Source organism: Protopterus annectens, chromosome 13.part0 (genome assembly GCF_019279795.1).
Source record: "Protopterus annectens isolate FY-2018-M chromosome 13.part0, PAN1.0, whole genome shotgun sequence".
NCBI lineage: Eukaryota > Metazoa > Chordata > Ceratodontiformes > Protopteridae > Protopterus > Protopterus annectens.
Window position 1 is genome coordinate 86,102,754 of NC_056747.1, and position 23,124 is coordinate 86,125,877.

A 23,124-nucleotide genomic window follows, 5' to 3' on the forward strand; every position below is an offset into this window, starting at 1 on the left:
ATTGTCAGGACCAGGGCTGCAAACACTTTTTGTTCAATTTAATGATTTTACTACTAAGTAAGAAGAAAAGACTGGTGCCCTCATAGTAGTAGTTCTTTTATCCATTTCCAGTATCTCATGGCAAACTGTTATTGCTGGTTTTAGCAAAATGTGCATTAAACTTGTTTGCCAGTATTACTCTGTTCTTTAGAATCTGTCCCTCATGAACACTAATACTTATAGTATTATGTGTTCTTTTGTATCTTTTTACATAGGAGAAAAACTTCTTATTATCAGCTTCATGAAGCTTGTTTTCAGAGCTGAATTTAGCTTGCTGTAAGGATTTATTGAAGTTCTTTCTTGCTAAATTTTAGCATTTTTTTGTGGCCAGCATATTGTATTTTCCCAGTGCCCTGTATTTCCTTCTTTTAGTTTTCAGCATTCTTAAGTGAATCTTTTATTTATTTATTTATTTGTTTTACATTTTTTGACTGAGATTGTCCGACTGAGCTGAAGAGCCCTTTTTCAGCGGAGGCCCGAGGAGAAAAGCTCCAACATTTTAAAAATTTTCATTATAAATTAGCATTAAACAGCAATGTTACAAGATTATTACAAGGCATTAAGTAGGAATAGAATGTTATACAGTGTCAGTAATCAGGAGTATAACAAAACTATTTCAAGATGTATAAAAAGAAATATGTCATTAAGATGAATATAATTTTTGGGGTAAGTGGTTATAAAAACCCAGTTTTATCATAATGTAGTTGCATGAAGGCAAGACAATTACCACAGAATGTTTTTCTGAGATGATTTGCTTAATAGATTTTAGAAGACCGTAGAAAGAATAGTCAAGGAAGATTAGAGAGAGCTAGTGAGAAGAGTGAGTTAAGGGCAGAAAGTAGGTTAATGTATGAGAAGTAGGGGATGTTTAAGGAGGGAGAGTGCAGTGGCAGGACTAGTGACTTTTAAAGTGCTCTGTGGTGGCTGTCTTAAATTGTTTAGGATGTGTAAAAGTCCTGATTTCTAGTGGGAGCCTATTCTAAGCAATAGTAGGGTGATAGCTGTACATGTTGCATCCACATTTACACTTGGGTTTGTAGATCTGCAGCAGGCCTGGGAGATGAGATGGGATAATGCTGGGCAGTAGGAATGCTGGTATAGGATAACATGGATGATCTGGAGCTAAGAGAGAAGAAGCTGGTAGGGTAATTCAAGCCAGTTTAGGTGTTTTAGAGAGAGACAGTGATGGGATTTGTAGGTTTGTTGGGCAGCAAATCTAGCAAACTTGTTGTAGGTAGATTCGAGTTTGGTCAGGAGTGCTGAGTTAAGATTTGTGAGAATTTGAGAATTGTACATTAGACTAGGTAGAAGGTAGGTAAGAAAGAGAGTAATCTTGGTTTCAGAGGTAAGGAATTTCTTGTTACGGTAAAGGAGCCCTAGTTTTGAATAAGTCTTTTTGATACAGTTATTAACATGCAAGTCAAATTTAAGCTAATTGTTGATGGTTACGCCTAAGAGTTTAGTGCTGGATTCTACCTGAATGGGAGTGTTATTAAGGGACTGTATGGAGACAGGGGGTTTAATATTGTTGAACTTTTTAGGTAGGAAGAGTAGCAGCTTTGTTTTTTAGGGTTAAGGATGAGCTGGTTGTTGGAGAGCCATGTTTCAACTAAGTTAAAAGATGCCTGAGTAGCTGAGAAGAGCTAGGGGGGAGAGTTGGCTGTGGTGATGACTGTAGAATCATCTGTGTATTGCACTAAACATGACTGAGGACAGGAGGTATAGAGCTGATTAGTAAAGATATTAAAAAGTAAAGGCCATAAGATAGACCCTTGAGGTACACCTATTTTTATAGGGAGAGAAGGGGAGAGTGCAGAGTGCCATCTCACTGATTGAGATCTATCAGTGAGGTAGCTGGAGAACCATGCAACAGTATTAGAGGAGAAGTTGAGGTTATGCAGTTTGTGCAGCAGAAGAGAGTGTGAGACAGTGTAGAAAGCTTTTGAGAGGTCCAAGAATAGGCAATAAATAAGTTTATGGTCGTCCATGGCTATAGAGACAATGCCGAGGAAGGATAATATTGCTCTAGTGGCACTATGTTTGGGTCTGAAGCCGTGCATAACTTGTTTATGAATACATTTTTCTAGTACTTTAGAGAGAGAGGAGAGGATAGCAATAGGTCTAATGTTGGAGATATCAGAGGAGTTACCTCCTTTGTGTATAGGTAGTGTGTAGCATTGTTTCCAGATGGAAGGGACTTTAGATTCAGAGACAGAGCGATTGATTAGGATAGATACAGGGAGAGCAAGAGAGTCAGCTGCTAGTAGAAGAAAAGTGGAAGGAATATTGTCACCTGATGCTGAGCATGGTTTTAATTTAGAGAGTAGAGTTTTGATGTAGCTAGTAGGTACGGGTTTGAGGGAGAAGGTATTTGAAGAGATAGTATTAGGAGATATTAGTAGTAGAGGAGTTTGGGTTAGGGTTCAGTAGCTTAGATAGTGAATCGATAAAATAGGTTTTGAAAATAGTGGCTTATTCAGATGTCTTGTCTGGGCATGGATTGGGGGAGCTAAGATTACCGGGATGTAATATTTGGTTAATAGAGTTCCAGAATTTTTTAGGATTAGATTTTAGGGCTGTGGGAGGTTTGTTATAGAAGTCCTTTTTATCTTTGTTATGTGTTTTTTTGTCAGATTTCTGAGTTCTTTATATTTTTGCAAGTCTGCAGGGAGCTTAGTTTGTGACCATTTTTTCCATAATTTGTCTCTAGTTATCATAAGGGTACGAGTGGCTTGATTTCACCAAGGAATTTTGTTTTATTCTTCTTAATCCTCACAACCTTCTTACAGTTGTCTACATATTGGTGACAGTTATATTCTAAAGCTTTCCATAAATTATTTCATTACAGTTCACTAAATTCTTTCCAGTCCAGTTTACCTTTGTTATTAAGTCTGGATTAAACATCTTATTTCTGTCACTTTAGTGTAGTAATGATCCACCTGATCAAACAATACTGAAAAAGAGAAAGCCAATTAATCAGAATTTGACAGAGGCCTGGACAATGTCAGGAGTTTTCTTAGGAATACTGGCTATTAACAAGTCAGATGTGTTGTTCTGTCTCGGAGAAAGTCATTAAACAGTACAAAGTAACTGTGTCACAAAATTCCTCTTCAGCTGCTGTGGACTTTGTGTTATTTTGCCAACGTATGATAGAAAAATTAAAATCACCTCATATAATTAAACTATATTGGTCATGTTCTGAAGCAGGTGCAAATAAGAAACCTTTGAAGCTGGATATAGCTATCTTATAATGTACAATACCAAATTATATAGGCTTTGATGCAAAAAGTGTTTTTTTTTGCATTTTATTTTGTAGATAAGGACTGCCCCCTGAAGCTTTTTCTCAAAGCTGAAAATCCCTACCATGACATCATGAAAGACTGAAGTCACATGCCTCACTACTTAATTTAATGGATACACTACTGTATTTCTATGCCAAATGCAACAGTAGTAGTTTCTTACTTCCTAGAAAGGCAAGTTGTCAGCTAATTCTTGTAGGTAGAACACCCAACATTGCAAATTAACATGCAATAATGAAGTGAAACTACAATACAGATAAGAAGCTGGTCTTTTGACGTGGTAAGTTGTTTTTTTTTTACTTATCCATAATACATTGCAGCATTATATAAATCACTGCTTAATGCCTACCATAACATAATTTTTCCGGTGTGGTTATTGAGAAAAAAAACGAGTAAACAGTGAAACTGAAAAAATCAAACAGCACACTATAATCCTCAATTTTTTGCAAAATTGCTTGCAACTTCATTATGAGGAATGGAATAAATAAAATTGTCTTTCAGCTTCTCCCGTTAGGGGTCACCACAGCAGATCACCGGTCCGCAGATTGATAGGCAGTGGAGTTTTTATAGTGTCGGATTGCCAGCCTGGTGCCCAACCTTCACAGAAGGCACACACACACACGCACCGACTGCAGGGAGGACATGCAGACTTCGCACAAAAGGTGCTTAAGCCGAGACTCGAACTGGAGAACCTCTTGCTGTGAGGCGACAACGCTGCTGCTGCACCACAACAGCCTAGTATGAGGAATGGAATGTGAAATTAAATTAACACATTCCATTCCTCAAAAAAAAAATAATGAGATGGAATGTGAAATTAAATTAATTGTAAAACAAGTTGGTTCTAAAAGTGATTACTACATTTTAATTAAGTTAAGACTCCTCTCAGGACAATCAATATATGCTAGCTGGTCTATAGCAAACCACAAGTATCAGTTGAGTTCTTTCATGGGGTTCCATAACTTCCAGCAGGATAGTTTCCTTAGGGCTATCTGCCAGTAAGAATCTTGAAGGAAAGTTATGCATTACAAACATTTTCACCCCACCACTTCTGCAATCAGTTCTCAAACAATCACATGTATTATAGGTTCATAGTTCACACTGCCTACCTTGGCATTCACACTGCCTACCTTGACCTGGCCAAGGCATTTGACACAATACCCCACCCGGGCATTGTTGACAAACTCAAGAGATTAGGTACAAGCCTGTATGTCACCAGGTAGATAGCCAACTGGCTCATAGACAGGACCCAAGAAGTTAGAATTGGGGAATCCACCTCTACAAAGTGGCCAGTCACAAGTGGAGTCTTTCAGAGATCAGTCCTTGGACCGCTCCTTTTTGGTATTTACTTCTCAAAAGCCAAGGCCAATGTCAGTGATCTCTGGCTGACTAAATTTGCAAATTAGGAGCGGTCATTGAATCTCACACTGACACAAATGTTCTCCAGGAGGGGCTGACATAGACAAACAACTGATGTCAGAGTCATGGACTAAAACTAAATGCCAAAAAATGCATAATAGTATGCTTTGGGAAGTCATCCATCCCTGGTAACTATCATATTGACAACACACCCCTTAGAGTTGACTCAGTAGTCAAGGACTTAGGGGCACACATAGAAAGTAATCTAGCCTTTGACCATCACGTGTCTACATTGGTGAGGAAATCATTCTATGTTGCGCAACTTATAAACAAAGGTATGGCATCTAAGTCCAAGGAAATCATTGTTCCACTGTATTCGGCATTCATCGGACCTATCATTGAGTACTATGCCCCCTTTGGTATGTACCTAACCAGGAATATCCAGCAGTTGGAACATCCACAGAAGTTCCTCACCAAAAGAATACAGGGCATAAGTAAAATGTCCTATGCAGACCTCCTCAAGGCCCTGTCCCTGTATTCTGTCTCCTACAGACTTTTGAGGGGAGATCTATGCCTGGCATACAGGTCATTTTTGGGCCCCACTCTGATAGACCTCCTGCATATTCACAAAAAAAAGCATCAGAATTACCCATTCTAAAGACTTAAAACTTGCTTGTGATATAAATATAACCTGCTGGAGAGATAGGTATGTATCTCAAAGACTATCCCGTCTATGGAACAGGCTCTTCATCCATGTGAAGCAGAGTTCCTCCTTAACACAGTTCAAGTGTAACTTGGACAACTGGATGAGAAACCGGAAATTCATCCCTGGTTTGGCACCTATGTCTCTAATGGATGCAGGTAACCTGTAAATGGCTCATCTCCCAGGCTTATGTTTACACTTATCAAAGATATCAGAACTTGTCAGCGATTGGGATGCATGGCTGGGCTTAAAAAGACCCTTGTGGCCATTAGTCTAGTAAACATCTATGAACCTATGAATTATTACGGATTCAAATGACCTGGTACTAACTTCTGTAATGCATTTGAAATATCTGGCAACATGCTGCCCCTAAAGCAAGAGATAGTGATTTTCTGTATTAATACTAAAAAAAGATCTAATGGATTTATTTATCAGTGAGACTCCCAGAAGTAAAATTTCTTTTGACTGTTCTGGGGAAGTTGGTTTCAATTCATTATCTAAACTAAGGGTAATAAAATTATCCCCAGCTGCATGTTGCTTTAGCTTTGTGTTTAAGCTAGGGCTGCTAAAGCTATCCTTACTACTACATAAACATTTGGATTCAGATCAACTTTTGAGATGCTGACACCATGACAGATCTGGGGGTTTGAGATGGAGACAACTGCAGCAGTTTGCAGGGTGGATAACTGGCAGCTGTTAATTTAATATAAAAGCATGCAGTGTGCTGTACAACTTTGGTGGAAAGAATCCATGCAAAACACACATTTAAACATACATACAAAAGCTGCTTGTTGTGGATGACCAGAGTTAGGACAGAGAAGTGAAATGATCTAACAATTATAATGACTCTTTGATTTAAAGATGCTATATGATAGCCCAGCTCCATGGTGCACAGGGACAAAGCTGTAAGTATGGTTCAAGCAACACATATTCCCTTAACAGCATAGGTGTTTGGGGTGTTTGAAAGATTGGGTGGAGAAGTAGGATCTTGATCAGCTGACTTCAATTGGTTCATCCTAGAAGGAGGGAGGGAGGGAGGGAGGTTGCCAAGCCCATGGCATGGACACCTAGCTGCGGATGGGTGCACTGTTCTCCTACAAAAGCTGTGTTGGCTGCTGCTGCACTGGCCAGGGACCTCCCTCTGAGCTGTAGAAATAAGAGGGGTGTGTGTGCATGTGTCAGGTTATGTGGGTTTATGAATATGCATGCATTCTCTCCCAGATAATTTATTTATTTATTTAACATTTGTTTACCAGAATAGTCTGGCTGGGCAACTCATGCCAGTTGTCCAGCCGGATGCCAGTTGTCAGCAGAGTCCTGGGGAGAAAAGTGAAAATAATGACAGTGATTGGTTACAAAAGTATAAAATGAGATGAAGAGAAAGAATTTTACAGTAGCATAATAGGAAACATAGTAGATGAAATTTATACAGAAGTCTTACTCAGTGTAGTAGAACATATTATAACAAAGTATTTTCAGGTCTTAACAATATATACAATATGTACAGTAAGGCAGGTTGTAGCCATATATATACAATATGTACAGATATCATTTGTTGTTAGACAAGTTGATGAGACCCAATGAGGTAGTTATAGTGAGTTTGTGAGCATTCTAGGGGATGTAAGGATGGGTCACTTTGCATTTGGCTGGGGAATGGATGGGTTAATAGTATGGTGATAATGGAGCACACTGATGATTAAAGTTTTAGGGCAGAAACATAGCTGTACACATGCATTTTAAATCACCATCACAAAGACACTATTTCAGTCCAATGTTCTCCATTATTGCATTTAAAACACATTTCAGCATATAAGCACATTTCTAACTGGCCCATATTTATGGTCATTAGTATAGCTTTGGTCTGTAATCATGAGCCTGGTACAAATAGACCCCAATAGTGAATCACTAGTGCCTTAGATACACTGGGAATCTGAACAGCCCTGCAAGATGCTGATTTTTGTTTCTTTCCATGTGTTGCTCTACTAGGTGCCTTATGTTTGCACCATTAGCTATTGGATGTTTGAAATTTTTATTTATTATGTTTCTATGTTCTTATATTTTCTCTGGTTGTGGATGAAAAATGCCAAAATGATAATCAGGTGCCAATGAAAATGATAAACTCACTGGCTTACGATTCTGGAAACTAACTACACAGTATGTTGCTTCTGTCCTCATCTAGTCATCTTGACAAAGAATTGCCTTTGACGTATGAAACTAGTGATAACCATGACTAAGACTGGATTCATTGTAAGGAACACGCTGATAATAGGGAACACTGGAGTGAGCAAAACATTTCAATTCCTTAAAAATTCTGCACCTATTATACCCACCATTTTTGGCATCCCTAAGGTACAAAAAAAACTCCATTCAGATCAATACCTGCAGCACAAGGGTCTAAAACCTACCCACTTGCAGTGTTAATAGACAGCCTGTTAAAACCAGTCCAGATGATGGATGCCCACATGTTGAAAGATTCATGGGATTTCCTAGGCAGATTAAAACCTTAATTATGGAAGGAGGGTCTCTCTTTTTTACCATCAATGTTGTGGATTTATTTTCACGTATATCACAGGGGACTGGTTTGGAACAGTTTTGTGATGTCTTAGTTACATTTAACTTTTTAACACCTCTAGAAATTAGACTGTTAATTGACCTGATGGAAGTTATTTTACTCAATAATTATATTTATTTTGAGGGTGAGATCTTCAGACAGGTTAGATGTGTTGCATGGGGGCAGACTGTGCCCCCATATTTGCAAACGTGGTTTTGCTTTCTTGGGAAAGGATGTTTATATTTGATTCAGAATTTTTCAACAATATTAAATTGTATGTGTGATTTTTGGATAACATCTTTATATTATGGAAAGGTGGTGGCGAACTAGTTAATAAATTTATAACATATTAATTCTACAACATCTTTTTTTATATAAATTCATCTACCAATTACAAATAAAGCAAATTAATTACTTGGATGCTATTATCACCCAGGAAACATGGTCTTTTGTATCTACTACATACAGAAAGCCCACCACCCACTGTTCCAGAAAACAAGTTTAGTTAAAGGCCAGTTTGTAAGACTTGTTAGAATGATTTCTGATATTCATGTATTTGATGCTGAAAGGAAAAAAATTAGAACTGATATTTTTGGATAGAAAATATCCCAGTGAGCTGGTAAAGCAAATTAGTAATGAAATTATGTCAAGATGGGGTACAAAATATACTCCTCTTCTGGGTGCTAGCTTGGTGAAGAAGCCACACCAATTATATTGCATGCAAAATCCAGCTATTACCATCAGTAATGAAGGTGCAGCATTTATTATAGACAGAGAGAGGTTCAGTGATGCTGCATTCGTTAATCAAGCTCTTATTTTAGAATACAACTCAGGGGCTGCAGTTAAGAAAAGTTATTGTCAGCAAAAACTTGAATATTCTTCAGGGTAACAAAAAAATTAGATGTATCCTGGGTGTTGAACCATTTTTTTATATACAAGAAGGCAAAAAATATTGAAAACATGGTAGAAAAAACTGAGACAGTTCACGTACACATAACTACAAAGAAAGATACCAGAAAGTGCGGGGCTTGTAACCAATGTAGATTCATTTTTGAAACTGAATCTTTAACTCTTAACAATACATTAAATTTCTCTGGCTTTTCTGGCGGAGGAAATTGTAATACAAATGGAGTGTTATACTTAGTAGTCTGTTCAGAGTGCCCTGCATTTTATATAGGTAAAACTGAACCCATTTTTAAGAAATGTATTTATGAACACACTTGTGACATTATCAAGGGTAATGTAAAGAACGCTTTGTTCAGACACTCACTAAATGTTTTTCCTTTAAGCGGTTTTTGTTTATTATTTTAGAAAGGGTTTTGTCTAACCCTAGGGGTGATTCATGGGAAGACAGAATTGAGTGCAAAGAATTACTACGGCAACTTAAACTAGATGCCATGCATCGTCCTGGTCTGAATGTCTACGTGTCCTTGATTCCAGTACTTAAACAAAGAGCTGCTAAGCTTTGATTCCTATTTTTATATTAATTCACCTTTATATTAAAAATATTAAAAAGTTTCTTTTAAGTTTTTTATACAACTATACACTATTTCTTATTGAAAATATATTGCAATTCATTTTTACTTTAACATTACTTTCATGAGAATTTTCACAAATCTGATGATTTTAAAGAGTGTGCCTTTAAGGACTTAATTATTTGATCATGTGATATCTTAGTTTATATAACACTGTTTGATGTGGTGTCCTTTTGGTTTTGAAGAAGTCCCAGTGAGTTTTATATTGCGGATGAAAAGTTGTGCTGTTTATAACAATATATGCTTAAATGCATTTGTAAGCGTACTTTAGTGCAATAAATACTTTACTTCATTTACAAAGCAACTTGTTTTGCGGTCTTTAATCCATCCCCTTTTAAGCCTAGCCATGCTACCCAAATGAAATTGACCAGTTTGGATCTCACAGGTTTTGTGTGGGGTATATGTAACCTGGGCACAGGCTGTCAAGCATTTACAAGCTCCCTCTTTCTAATGGGGACATAGATGCCAGGTCAGGGGTAAATTTACAATTCACCATCCACTGATCCAGGTTGCTCTTGAAAAAGAGTAGGGAAGAACTTTGCTTTAGATGAATTGGAAGCCTGTTCCAGAGAAGGATCAGTGTCTGAGGCACATATCTGTCTCTCCCACATCTCTTCTTTATAGTGCAGGCAAGATTGAGGTCCCTATATTGAGCGTGCTTCAAATCAATTAAGGTTGGATCCAATGATGCTTTGTAGGCCAGGTATAAGTTACCTCTTACAATCTATAGGAGATGAAGTATAAGGAAAAGCCTTTAAGGCAGCCTGTAGATGACATGTTGACTAAGCCATATATTCTTTCTGTGAGGAATCTCTGCATATGCATGTTCAGATACATACTGAAAGGAGCATTGTACTCAATGGCTGGTCTAATGAGGGCTTAGTACAACAGAACAATGACTGCTTTGGATCTGGTGCTATGCCCTTACTTATAATTTGCACAACACAGAATGATTCTATAAACCAATGAAACTATGAACCTTATGATTGCATTTAGTTTACAATCATCTGCAAACCTAGTCAGCCAGAGGAATTTGATGTTAGCCTAGACTTCAGAGAAGTGGATGCCAAACAGAAGAAGTCCCAGCACTGAGCCCTGAGGGACCCCACTAGTGAGATGTCATTTAGTGGAGGCAGAGTCCCCTATCCTGACTTCTTGGATCATAGCTGTGAGCCAGCTGACTATCCAGTGGGTGCTATAGGGGTTTATACCTAATTTCATTTGCTTATCAACAATGCCCAAGTGGGGTGTTGTGTCAAATTCCTGGGCCAGGTTGAGATAGGCAATATGCACCATTTTGCTCTCATCCATTGCTTTGGTGACTTTCTTGAAGAAGAAGTCCACCAGGCTGAGTAGACATGACCTTTCATTAACAAATCCAGAGTGATATGGACCAGTGTCTGAAGGTAGTCATTTATCATACCCATAATTGCTCTTTCTATGGCTTTACATATGAGATAAGTCAGGTTTATGGGTTTCTAGCTTCTTAGGTCCATGGATAGCCTGCCCTTCTGCACAGAGATAACAGCTGCAGTCCTCCATTCATTTAATATGAAGCCTGTTTGGAAGATTTGGCTGAATAGTGATTCTAATGGGCCTAAAAGGTCATGTTTCATGCTATTAAGAAGAAGGCCTGGGATATCATTTGGTCCCATGGATGCAGTGTTTTTGGCCTTGGAGATTTCTTTCAGAATCTGTCCCTTAATAATAGTTGGGGGAGTTATAGTTGGGAATATTTCTTAAGAGGTGTCTGAAAGCAAGGTAAAATTGTAGCTGAACTTATCAGTCAGTAGATTAGCTATAGCCTCCTGCTCAGTATAGGTGGCACCATTTACAATTAGTTGATTACATTGTTGTGTATTGCCTTTCAGGATGTGGGCATAGCTGAAGAATGTCTTATGATTGTCCTTGGCCTGGGAGGCTATTTCTATAGCAAATATGGCATTGATAGACTTAATTACTCCCCCTGAGTTGTCTGTTTGTTTATTTATTTATATTTGTTTACTGGGGTAGTGCACTGATCTCAATGGACCATTTGCAGGCACAGCCTGGGTGAATAGGATCACATATTTACAGATACAAGGATATGCTATAAACATATACATATTTAGAGATGTAAAAATATGCTGCCACATTTAGTTCAAGAAGCAGTTTACAAAGTCAAAACGTGATGAGGGAGTTCTTGTCTTGCTGGGCATTGCACTTCTTATTTTTAGACATGACTTTCTGACTTTTGTTATACAACCTATTTATGCTGGGATTCTACCAGGGTGACCTTTTTTCAGCTTGTCCTGTGCTTATTCCAACTTGCTTCACACAAATATTGCATTAGTCCTGCAAAGCTGTGACCACTCCCCATAATTTCTGATTGCCTGCCAGGATAAAAAATACACTTACCTGCTACAATCTAGACCATCCTAAATGAGCTGCACCCAGACCACAGCATTCCCCTTGCAGGTCCTCATGGTTCAGATGGATATGGATTCCTTCTTAAAGTGTACATACCACATCCTCTCCACTTTTCAAAATTATGGGCTTTCTGCTCATTACAGTCCCACCCATGACTTAGACAACAAAGTAAGAACTTTTGAGGCTCTTTCTGATTCATTATCTAGGCTGTGGTGAAGACATAGCAGAAAGCTTACAAATTAGTTAGTTTAACAGTACATCTCCCGCAGGGCACCTGAGCAGCGGCTGATTTGAGCAGGAGTGTCACAGCTGCAGCATTTCTTTAATTATAAATAAATACACACACATACATGTATAAATTACATTCAGAAAAGCATCCCTGTCTAAATGGCTTAATAGGTGGCTGCCTAGTCCACCTATGCCTACGATCAGCTATGTGACCATGCAACAAACCTCTGTGGTTGCACCTGGTAGTCTGATGGCATGAAGGCATCATAGTCACCTACACTAACAGTCATTCAGGCCAGATTAGACTCCTGTGCAGAAGTGCCATCTGGGGAAACACAAGAAGTAGAGAGGACAGCTCTTTAGTCTTGGGGAAAGGAGCCAGTTTAGGTGGAGATACAAAGCTGGTAACACCATAATGCTAACCAAGTGAATCACTGTTCACCTGTGCTACTTCTAGTGTCTTATACAGTAGCATAAGAGTTGTCATTGGCTCAGGTAGACATACATGAAACAGGAATGTTGGCATGCATGCAAAACAATTCCAATGCACCTGCAATATTATTTGTTCAATGCCATATCTTAAAGGAAGATCTAACATGCTATTCTTCCTGCATCTTGGCACCTGCCTGTAAAGTGACAAGCAAAATGCAAATTGCACCTGCAAGAAAGGCTGATGTGACAAGAGAGTTTCAAGAGCTCAGAGATCAGTTAGAAATGGGCTAAAAAGAAGGAGAAATACGCTGCGTAAATGAAGTGAATTTTATCAGTCTCCTTTTCCAAAACACTGCTTTTATCCATCTTTAAAGTATACTAATCTACTTCAGAGCCTACTGTCATTTTTTTCTCAATACTTTTAGCATTTGACTTTGTACATAAAAACATTTGAGGTGTCATTAATATTCTGTAATGCATATTTTTCCACAAGTTATCACTAACAAGTATAATAGGGAATAAGCAGCTACTGAGAATCTGCAAGAGTTAATGACCTGTTTTGTATATATAGAAGCGTCATAATGAAAGCTCATAGTTGTTTAGTTCTAAACTCGCAACACTGTAGAAGAAGATTTTTGCGCTTCGTCTATTCTTGTCACCATTATCCTGGTATTGTACTATTAGAACCATAATATTAGGTACGTGAATGGGATGCACATGGTCACTCCATGAATCTGTCTGATGAATCACGAGTCCTTCAAATGAACTTGATGACCAAGAAATTTGCTAAACTGGTAAATAAGCTAAGTAAAATAACATTATCAGTTTCGTAGGAGGAAGTTCTCACATTTCCATGTTGGATAACATGTCTCCACCCTGGCCTTCAATAAAAAAATGCCATGTCAAGGTAGTGAGTGGAGCAGTAATCCCGGTGAACAAAGGTTCCTCCCCATCCTCAAGTCTGCCTCAGAATAATAATAGTTAAAAATGCACTACAGCAAAATGAGCTCTACTTGTTTTTGTGATTCACCATAAAGTGATTTGATGAGTTGCTATGTACCCTTCATAAATTATGTCTCTGCATCCACAGTGTTGCATTGTGCCCACATATGGAAAAACCACTGGCAATAATGGAGACAAAACATAGTACATTGCTTCTTTACCTAATGAGAAACAAGACATATCTACCTTTATTTGGAAGCTGTAGGCTTTTTACATTTTGGAACAAGGTATGTGGTTGCCTCTGTAGGTCGAGTGATTCCATAATGGCAGAGGAGACATAAGGTAGCCAAGGCTCATCATAATGAAGCATTAGGAGGGTCCCGTTTACAGCTGTCTGAATGTATATCTCATCTCACCTGCACATCATGCCTCATGACTAGCACTTATAGTTATAGCAGCAGACCACCAACTCAGGAGGGAGGATGAAGTAAGGATGCAGGTTTAAGGTAGACCCTTCCTTCCCTAGATGGGAAGACCCTCATTATTAACATATGTGGTTTGTTGTATGCATTCTTTTCCCAGCATTCTGAATGCATACCCGAGATGCATTATGCATTTCTATATTACCATGCATCATGTCTGGAAAAAAAGCAAATCACCAAGAAAATAAATAATATTATACTGCAGTTTCTGTTCTTCCTGTGTATTAAATAGTGGTATCTTAAAATCGTACATATAAAACAAAAACAGCAGTACCGGTGATATTGATGGTAGCACACTGGAAATACTAGAATGTAATTGCTAACTACAAGTAGGCAAGTGATCAAAATTGTCTGCATATCTTCTGCAGAGAAAAAGTGTGGTACTACTAGTCATATTAGTTAAAGTGCAGTTTCATCACACCAGTTAATATGCACGTTATATAAAACTAGTCACTCATCTAGTGAGGATGTAATAGAAGAGCCTTTCTGCATCCTGTTCATGCAGCTTTATTATGTACAAACACATCAGGATTGAGGCTTAACGACTTTAACTTAGATAAACTTATATACAAACTAGCTATTACATTCATACATGCTCTCTGGCTGCACTCTCAAAATGGTACTAAAGCTAGCACTTGCTCGCTATTTATATACACATGCTGTCCTTGAAATGCTTCTTAAAGGTACAACATACACACACTATTCTACATCCTCTCTCTGAGAAACGAGTCAAGCATTATTGACTACATTAATTGACATGCAATTGATACAAACAATTCTTTGACATGCAGTTATACAGAACTAAATACATATAGACAGTTATGTCCAGGTTGCTGTGTATGTCACACTAGGTCTATAAATACAACCAAATTTTGTGACATAACATTTACAAATAGTTTTAGCAACTAGGACTGCCTCTACTGAATGTTCAACCTTAGGGACATCAGGAATGGAAGTAGAAGTTAAGACACGTTCTGCAACAGTAACATTGTCTGGATTGCTCTGAGATCTTGAGTCTGTATCACAGGAACGATGCTGCAATATTGATTCTGATACAGGAAGAAGATGCCTGCAATTTCTTCTGTACTCCATACACTCAGATTCTACGAAGTAGGATCTCGGCTCAGTACATATACCTGTTACTTGACCAATATGGTCAAAACCTTTCACCATTTGTATCCTTACTGTCTCTTCTTCTTTCAGTGGATGAAGAAATCTACTGAATTTATTATAACTGGACTTCTGGAAAGAACACTTCCTGAATAAATGGACTATAATGGTTATGTTGTTCTTAGCTTTAGGCCTCAACAAACTGGAACTAATAGGTAGTGTTGTTCTGGTTTACCTGGATAGAAGTTTCTGAGTAGGTGAGCCAAGTATATTGTCATGTGGTATGTTTCTGAGATTAAATAAATTCAAAAAGACATCGGTATTGTCATGCTTTGACCTCTCAAGTAACTGCTTTGCACTCTGTACTGCACATTCAGCTAGTCCATTTGACTGTGGATATTCTGGACTACTGGTAACATGTACAAAGTCACATTTTCTTGCAACAACAATGTGTGGACTACCATGGACTTAGAAATGATGTTTCAACTTAGCGATAACAGCAGCGGCCATTAGATTAGGTAGTAAATCAAACTCAAACCAGTTTGAATAAGAGTCTGCCAATACTATGTAATGCTGATTGTTCCATTCGAATATATCAGTGGCTAGTGTTGACCAAGGTAGTTCAGGAACTTGACTTAGCTGAAGTGGTTCTCTTTGCAAATGCGGTTTAGTACTATTGCATACTGAACAAGAATAAAATACTTTGTCAATGTCTTTTACTAGAGAAGGCCAAAATACTAGTTCTCTTGCCCTTCGTTAGGTAGATTCAGAACCTGGGTGACCACGATGCAAAATCTGGATATATTCATGTTGTAAGGAAGCAGGAACAACAATTTTAGGACCTTTGAAAATAATACCATCTTCCATCAACATCTCATCTCTGTAAGGAAAATAAGTTTGCACTTCAGGTGGTACACTAGATTGCTTTGATGGCCATCCAACATTAATGTAGTGTTTGAGCTTTTGCAAAATTGGATCAGTCTTTGTATGATTTCTCAGCTCATCAAGTCTCGTGGTAGAAAAATTCAGCACTTCCATTATGTCATAATCAAAATTCACCGTGTCAAACTGTTCCATTGTATTTCTGTGCGATCTGGATAAGGTATCAGCCAGATAAAGAAGTCTGCCTTTCATATGTACCATTTTGAAGTTGTACTTTTGCAACTTGAGCATCATTCTTTGTAATAGTGCTGGAGATGAATGCATAGGCTTCTTTAGAATAGTAACTAGAGGCTGATGATCAGTTTCAATCTGAATAGCTCAACCATAAATATAATCATGAAACTTTGAACATGCAAATACTATTCCCAAAAGTTCTTTCTCAGTTTGAGCATATTGCATTTCAGTTTGGGTAAGGGTTCTAGATGCATAGGCTACTGGTCTGCCTTCTTGAAGAATAACTGTGCCAAGACCAAATTTTGAAGCATCACAGGAAAGAGCGACTGGTTTATTGACATCATAGTATCTTAATGTAAGTGGGGGTGGGGGTGGGAATTTTCTTCTTAAGATCTTCAAATGCTTTCTGGGGCTGTTCCAACCAAGACCATGTAACATTTTTGTGTGTCAGCTCTCTTAAAGGTGCTGTCAGCTCACTGAAGTCTGGTATAAACTTGCTTAAATAGTTGACCATGCCAAGAAAATGTTATAGAGCTTGAATATTATCTGGTGCTGACATCTCAAGAATAGCTGCTTGCTTGGACGGGTCTGATCTCAAGCCAGTGCTGTTAAATAAATGACCTACAAATATAACTTCTGGTAGTCTGAATTTGCACTTTAGAGGATTGAGCTTTAAGTTCACTTCACGTGTTCTGTCTAGAACTCTCTTAAGGTTTCTGTTCTGCTTTGCTTCATCATTGCCTCCAACCAGTAAATCATCTACTATTATGGCACAAGGATAACCTGAAAAAAATTTGCTCCATTGAAGCTGGAAGACCTCACTTGCAGAGTTTATTACAAATGGCATCCTTAGGAATCTATATCTGCTAAATGGGGTACTGAAAGTAGTCATTAATGAGGATTTGTGATCAAGCATCACTTGCCAACATGAACTTTTTGCATCCAAGATCAGAAAAATAGTGGCATTCAGTATTAGGGCTGTGACTTCCTCAACTGTACGTATTGGATGATGTGGTCTCTTTAATGCTTTGTTCAAATCTATTGGGTCGATACATATTCTGATTTCATCTGAGCCTTTATTGTGGGCCGCTACCATAGATGACACCCATTCAGTTGGTTCTGTAACTGGACAAATTACACCTTGCTGCACCATTTTATTCAACTGAGCTTTGACTTTATCCTGCATAGCTATTGGAACTTTTTTTGCTGGTCTGACTGCTGTACTGACCTCTGGGTCTAACTTCATAGGATACAAAACTGGAAGTTTGCCCTTGTCATCAAAAACATCAGCATACTCTGAGAAAATGGCTTCAGAAAAATTGGAACTAGGATATGTGCTTATATGATGAACTTCTCTGGTAAAAGATAGCAGATTCATTCTCAAACTGTCTCGGAGACCCAATAATGACTGCACAGGTCTTCAAACTACTTGCAATAACAAGCTGTGACAGTTCCTAGCCACATAACATGAAAGCACTACTGAGCCTTCGGTTTGAATTTCTTCACCTCCATAAACAACAAGTTTTGCACTACTAGCCACATTGAGTTGTTCATTAGTTCCCACCTTAGCAAATGTGTCTGCTGACATAACATTACACTTTGAACCAGTGTCTACTTTGAGCTCGGTGGATTTACCATTGATCTGGACAGTACAAAACACTTCATTCTTTGCCAACAAATTCACTGCATCAGTCTTTTCCCCAATACTGATATACCATCTGCATAGAAAGTAGAATTGTAGTTCTCTATATGATCAATTTAACTTGCTTTTTTAAGTGATCCTTCTTTATAATTGTCTGAGGTTTACTTGATTTGCAAAACTTTTGAAAATGGTTCAATTTTTTACACTTGGGGCATTGCTGACCAAGTGCTAAGCATTTCTCTCTTTTAGACTGATGATTGGCACCACAATTGCAACAGTTAACAATAAAGCTGGATTTGGGTTTTGCTGATTCACGCTTGTACTGCACTGAGCATGCTCCTTTCTTAGAACTTGCTGGAAAACTATGTGGTTTCCCCTGGTTTCTGATCTCTTGTGTAAAACAAATGCCTCTGTAATGTAGTATTTGTCTGAGGGTTGTACATCTCTCTGAATTTGCGCTTTAAACACTTGGGGTCTTCCCTTGATTCAGCCAGTACAACAATATGCTGATTTTCACCTTCTCCCTCATATAGTGCTGGTGCAGACACAAATGAATGCTCTCTTTCAATGGCCTTTGACCCAGCTAGGTTTAGCAAAATGAATGCTCTGGTGCATGCATCTTTGTCAGAATATGCTGCTTGTATAAAAATATCATACTCTTGCTCATATATTCTCCAGTTCTCTGCAATATTGTGATCAAATACAAGTGGTGAGGGTTTTCAAAATCCATCTGCCATTATTAACACATATCAATGAAGGGTTTTGCAAATATGCACGAACACACACACACGACAGAAATTTATGCCAGTATTCATAACCTTGCCCAACTGCACAACAAGCCTCTGAACAACTGAACTTTGTGAAGTAGGTCTCTGGGGTACTGTAATACTCTTGAAATCATTGTACTGCAAGAAATCACCCCTTAACAGTGTAAGAAACATTTCAAAATAACTGCACTGTGCGAATGAACTGAGCAGAAGAAGCTCAGAATAAGAAATATTTCGAAGTAACTGCACTTCGTGAATAAACAGTACACGGCACACTGATACTTCCCCCAAATGGCGGCACTTTGCTAAATAATTCTTTACAGTGCAAGAAACACTCTGTAATGGCGACACTTTGTGAATGCAGCCAGCACAAGAAACCTTTTGAAATGGCTGTACTTTGACTGTACTTCACAAAATAGTTGCACTGTACACACAAATAAACTCTTCAGGATACAACCACAGTAATAAGCACACACTCTAAGCACTGTTACACACTTTGAGATAACTTGAATAATTCTAGTTATTCCCTGAATACAACATGAAGTAGTAGTTATGCCACACCACAGTACTTTGCCAAAAAACATGCAGTTGCCTTGCTTTATTTATGCTTAATGTGCCCTTTTTGCCCTTATTATATTTGTTTTGCTTGTTTAATCTCTTTTCATGCCTAGTTTACTTTTCTTGTACTTGTTTTACTCTGAACATGCTAATTTTGCTTTAAACATGCCTGTTTTGCAATTCTGAGGTAATTCCCAACCCCTTATGTGTTTTTCTGATAATCATTTTATTAAATATTTTAATTTTAAACATTGTGTTTATTTAATAAACTCTCCAAAGCCTTTGACACTGTCTCCCACTCTATCCTCCTCTCTAAACTAACTCAATTAAACCTCTCCTCTTCCACTCTTTCCTCATTTACTAGCTACCTCACTAACAGGCAACAGTCAGTCAAATGGCTCACAGCCCTATCCCCTTTCTCCCAGTAAAAATGGGTGTCCCTCAAGGTTCCATTTTGGGTCCTCTTCTTTTAAACATATTTACTAACCAACTTAATATATATTGTCTACAGTCTTCCCTTATACAGTATGCAGATGACTCTACAATCATTACTACAGCTGACAATCTCCCTGATCTGTTTTCCCTCACACAAACCTCCTAGATCCTTACTGAGTCTTGGCTTTTTAACAATCAGCTCATTCTTAACCCCAAAAAGACTAAACTACTTCTATTCCTACCCAAAACTCTACATGATTTAAAATCCTCTTTCACTATCACTTCACTTAACAACACCATCATCTCAACTAAACAACACACACTAAGCTGCTTGGTGTAATCATTGATGACCAACTTAAAAATTTACCCACCATGTACAGTACTGTATAAAGAAAACCCATCAAAAGCTTGGCCTACTTTATAAAAATAAAAAGTTCCTCACCCATAACTCTAGAATCTCACTTGCTCAGGCCTATTTGCTTCCCAACCTCCTATACTGCTCCCAAGTTCTAACTAACGTACAGTCCTGTCTTCTATCTAAATTAGAAACTATATATAACAAAGTAGGCAAAGAAACAAGTCTGCCACCAAAGCTGATGTAGATTAAAATGAAGCAAAACTTTATTAAAATAATTAAACCTCAGGCTTGGAATGAACCTGGATAAGCGCTTTTGGTATAAACCTTTTTCAAATCCATAGTAGCCAGACATAGAACACCCATTTAAGAACATCAGAGAGCCAATTGAAACTGAACAAGTAACTTCCAATCAAGTACTTCAAATCACACACACACTAGGGGAGTTGTTCTTCTCATCTTCTTCCTTTTATGCCTTTTCCTTTTAGTATAGCCTTTAAAGGGACTACACCATTTAGTCCTGCTTATAGATCAACTTGCAAGTTCATGATCCATTTGGCGTCTTCAATTTCAGTTTGATTAAATAAGTCACCACCTCGTGGTGTTTCATATACTCAAGACAAAGCCATAAATTTAAAAGAATGTTCTTTATTTGCTCATAAGCGGCTATATAAAGCATTAGTTTCCACTTTATTTCTGATATTGAATTGATGTCGAAGAATATGTTCTTTAAACATCCTATTGGTTTTGCCTATGTAATGGGCTGAGCATGATATACATGCTGGTGTATATATATATATATATATATATATATATATATATATATATATATATATATATATATATATAAAATGTTTTTACTTTTACAGTTTGCATAACCATAAGAAGAGAAATTCTTCCCTGTAGTGGGATGCACAAATGTATTGGTAGTATTGATGAAGGGACATGCCTTGCAAAATCCACATCTAAAAGTGCCTGTACTTCTATGCTGCTGGGTATTCATGCTCATTCCATCATTAGTATTAGCTTCATTATTATAATATAACAGTCTTTTAAGATTCTTTTTATTTTTGAATGAAAAACAAGGGTTGTCTCCAACTATTTCTCTGATTCTACTGTCTGACGTTAAACCCGACCAATATTTCCTGATAGTTTGACAAATAGCAGAGTTGTCAGTGCTATATGCAAGTAAGAGATCAAACTAAGAGTAATGCCAACATTTCTAGGAGAGGTTCTTCCCTCTCCAGTCCTTTGATAATAGGAAATAGTATACATTATACTGGTGAAAGGGTGGGTAATGCATAGTTCTCTAAGTCCAACAAATAAAATTGTTGAGAAAGCAAAATTACAGTATTAAAGAAATTGCTGTTGACCAAGATAAGGCAACTTCAGAGCCAACATGTTAATGAGTGCTAGGCAGGGTCACTTCCTACATGAAGTCTGCTTAATTGTTTTTCAAAGTTTTCACTAAAGTGCCATTTTAACTTAAATGGCTGTGACAAATTGGAAATTTCTCAACCAGTAGTAACATATCCCTTATGTTCACTGTCCTACTTCACCAGTGGTATCATTTTGCATTTCAAAAATAAAAAATGACATCTTTTTAATATGTCATTTTACAGAGTTAGTAAAAATTTTACTTTATATGACTTATACTTCTTTTATTAAGCAAATATCATGAATATAAAGTAAGTAACAAACGGCCTTCTCCAGTGTCTTTGATGTTACTCATGCCCTGTTAGTTTTCAGTCCAGTATCACAACAGGCTCAAGGGTATGGCACAAATTTAAAGAAGAAATATATCCTTGGATTAAAAACTTCACCATGAAAAGAAAGGGATAGAAATCAAAACACAAACTGCAGCAAAATGACACTTTGGAACACCCCCTACAGACGTTCCTTGACTTATCAACGACGGTAATAGCAGTTCCTTGTTATTTTCCTCATGGTATAATATCCTCTGCTTTTGTTTCCTTCTGTCACATTTGGGGAAGGTCTTGCTTATATTGGTGTTTCATTCACTGGGTGGGGCACTTCTTTGCCCTGCAGATGTGAAATTGCTTGCTGTAGTGTACCAATTTGGGAGCCATGCCTCTCAGACATGATGGTAACTTGTGCTTCCAGCTTCCTCAGCTGTTCTCCGTACTTCCTTTTGGTGTTCTTAAATGTGCTGGTCAGATAACTGAAATACAATAAATACAGCATGAGAAATAGATCCATGAAGAACAACATACACTCTGCTAAACAATCAGCAAGATGGATAATGCATTATATTGGGGTCTTTGAGTGACCAAATAAGAGCCTGACCCATCATGGATGTTTTTCAGTCATGAGATGGAAATTATGCTCAGCAATGTTTATTATTTATTTGCATATGTTGACTAGGAAAGTCTGATGTGTAAAGCACCCCTTTTCAGCAGAGGCCCAAGGAGAAAAGCAACAATATATTACATATGTGTTCATAGTAATAATAGTCAACACCATGGGAATTCACAGTTACTTTCTTATGTCTGGCATGAGTCATACAAAGCATTATGGGAAATAGAAAGGGTTGAGGGAGAGCAAAATCGTGTTGATTCATCAAGCCCCACTGGTTGCCATGTTGTGGAAAACAGGCTAAAATTACAAATAAAGCACTTAGAGTGATTTTGAGGTGTTAAATAGTTCAAGAAACAAAGACACGGTGAAAAAAAAAAAGATTTGTTTTTAGTTCTAGGGTGGAGTTTTCCTTTAAGCTTTTAAATGAATTAGAGTAATATTTGAAAATTGTAACTGATTTTATTATTCCCTACCCCTATTTTTGGCTTTGTTGAGAATTTTTGACCAAATAACTTGAGACGTATGGTTCTACCCCAAAACATTTAGATCTAAATTATTTATATCGGTGATGTTACAGCAAACCAAAAATAGAGTACTAGGCACCAGGCAGTTCATGTTGCTGCATTTGCTTGGTACGTTTTGTCTTTCTCAGTGTTGTTTTCCTTGGCTGGGGCTAAAAATCTTGTGTTCATTTGTTGTTGCCACTGTATCTCTGTTATTTCATTATATCTTTGCACTGATTATTTAATATACCAGAATTATTAATTGGTTATTATATTTCAATGGACCTGCTGTAGTAAAGTGATCTTGGAGGTCTTTTTTTCTAGAATCCACTTCAAGCCACCT

General features: G+C 37.7%; 1 protein-coding gene across 1 annotated transcript in view; it reads right to left on the reverse strand.

The window, feature by feature from the left end:
* Positions 1–20,203: 20,203 nt before the first annotated feature.
* LOC122817598 (colorectal mutant cancer protein-like) overlaps positions 20,204–23,124 on the reverse strand; it is a 212,937-nt gene continuing 210,016 nt past the window's right edge. Inside the window, exon 15 of the mRNA XM_044090636.1 lies at positions 20,204–22,141. Within this exon, the coding sequence (XP_043946571.1) occupies positions 21,961–22,141 (181 nt within the window). The 3' untranslated portion in view covers positions 20,204–21,960. The remainder of the gene's footprint in view (positions 22,142–23,124) is intronic.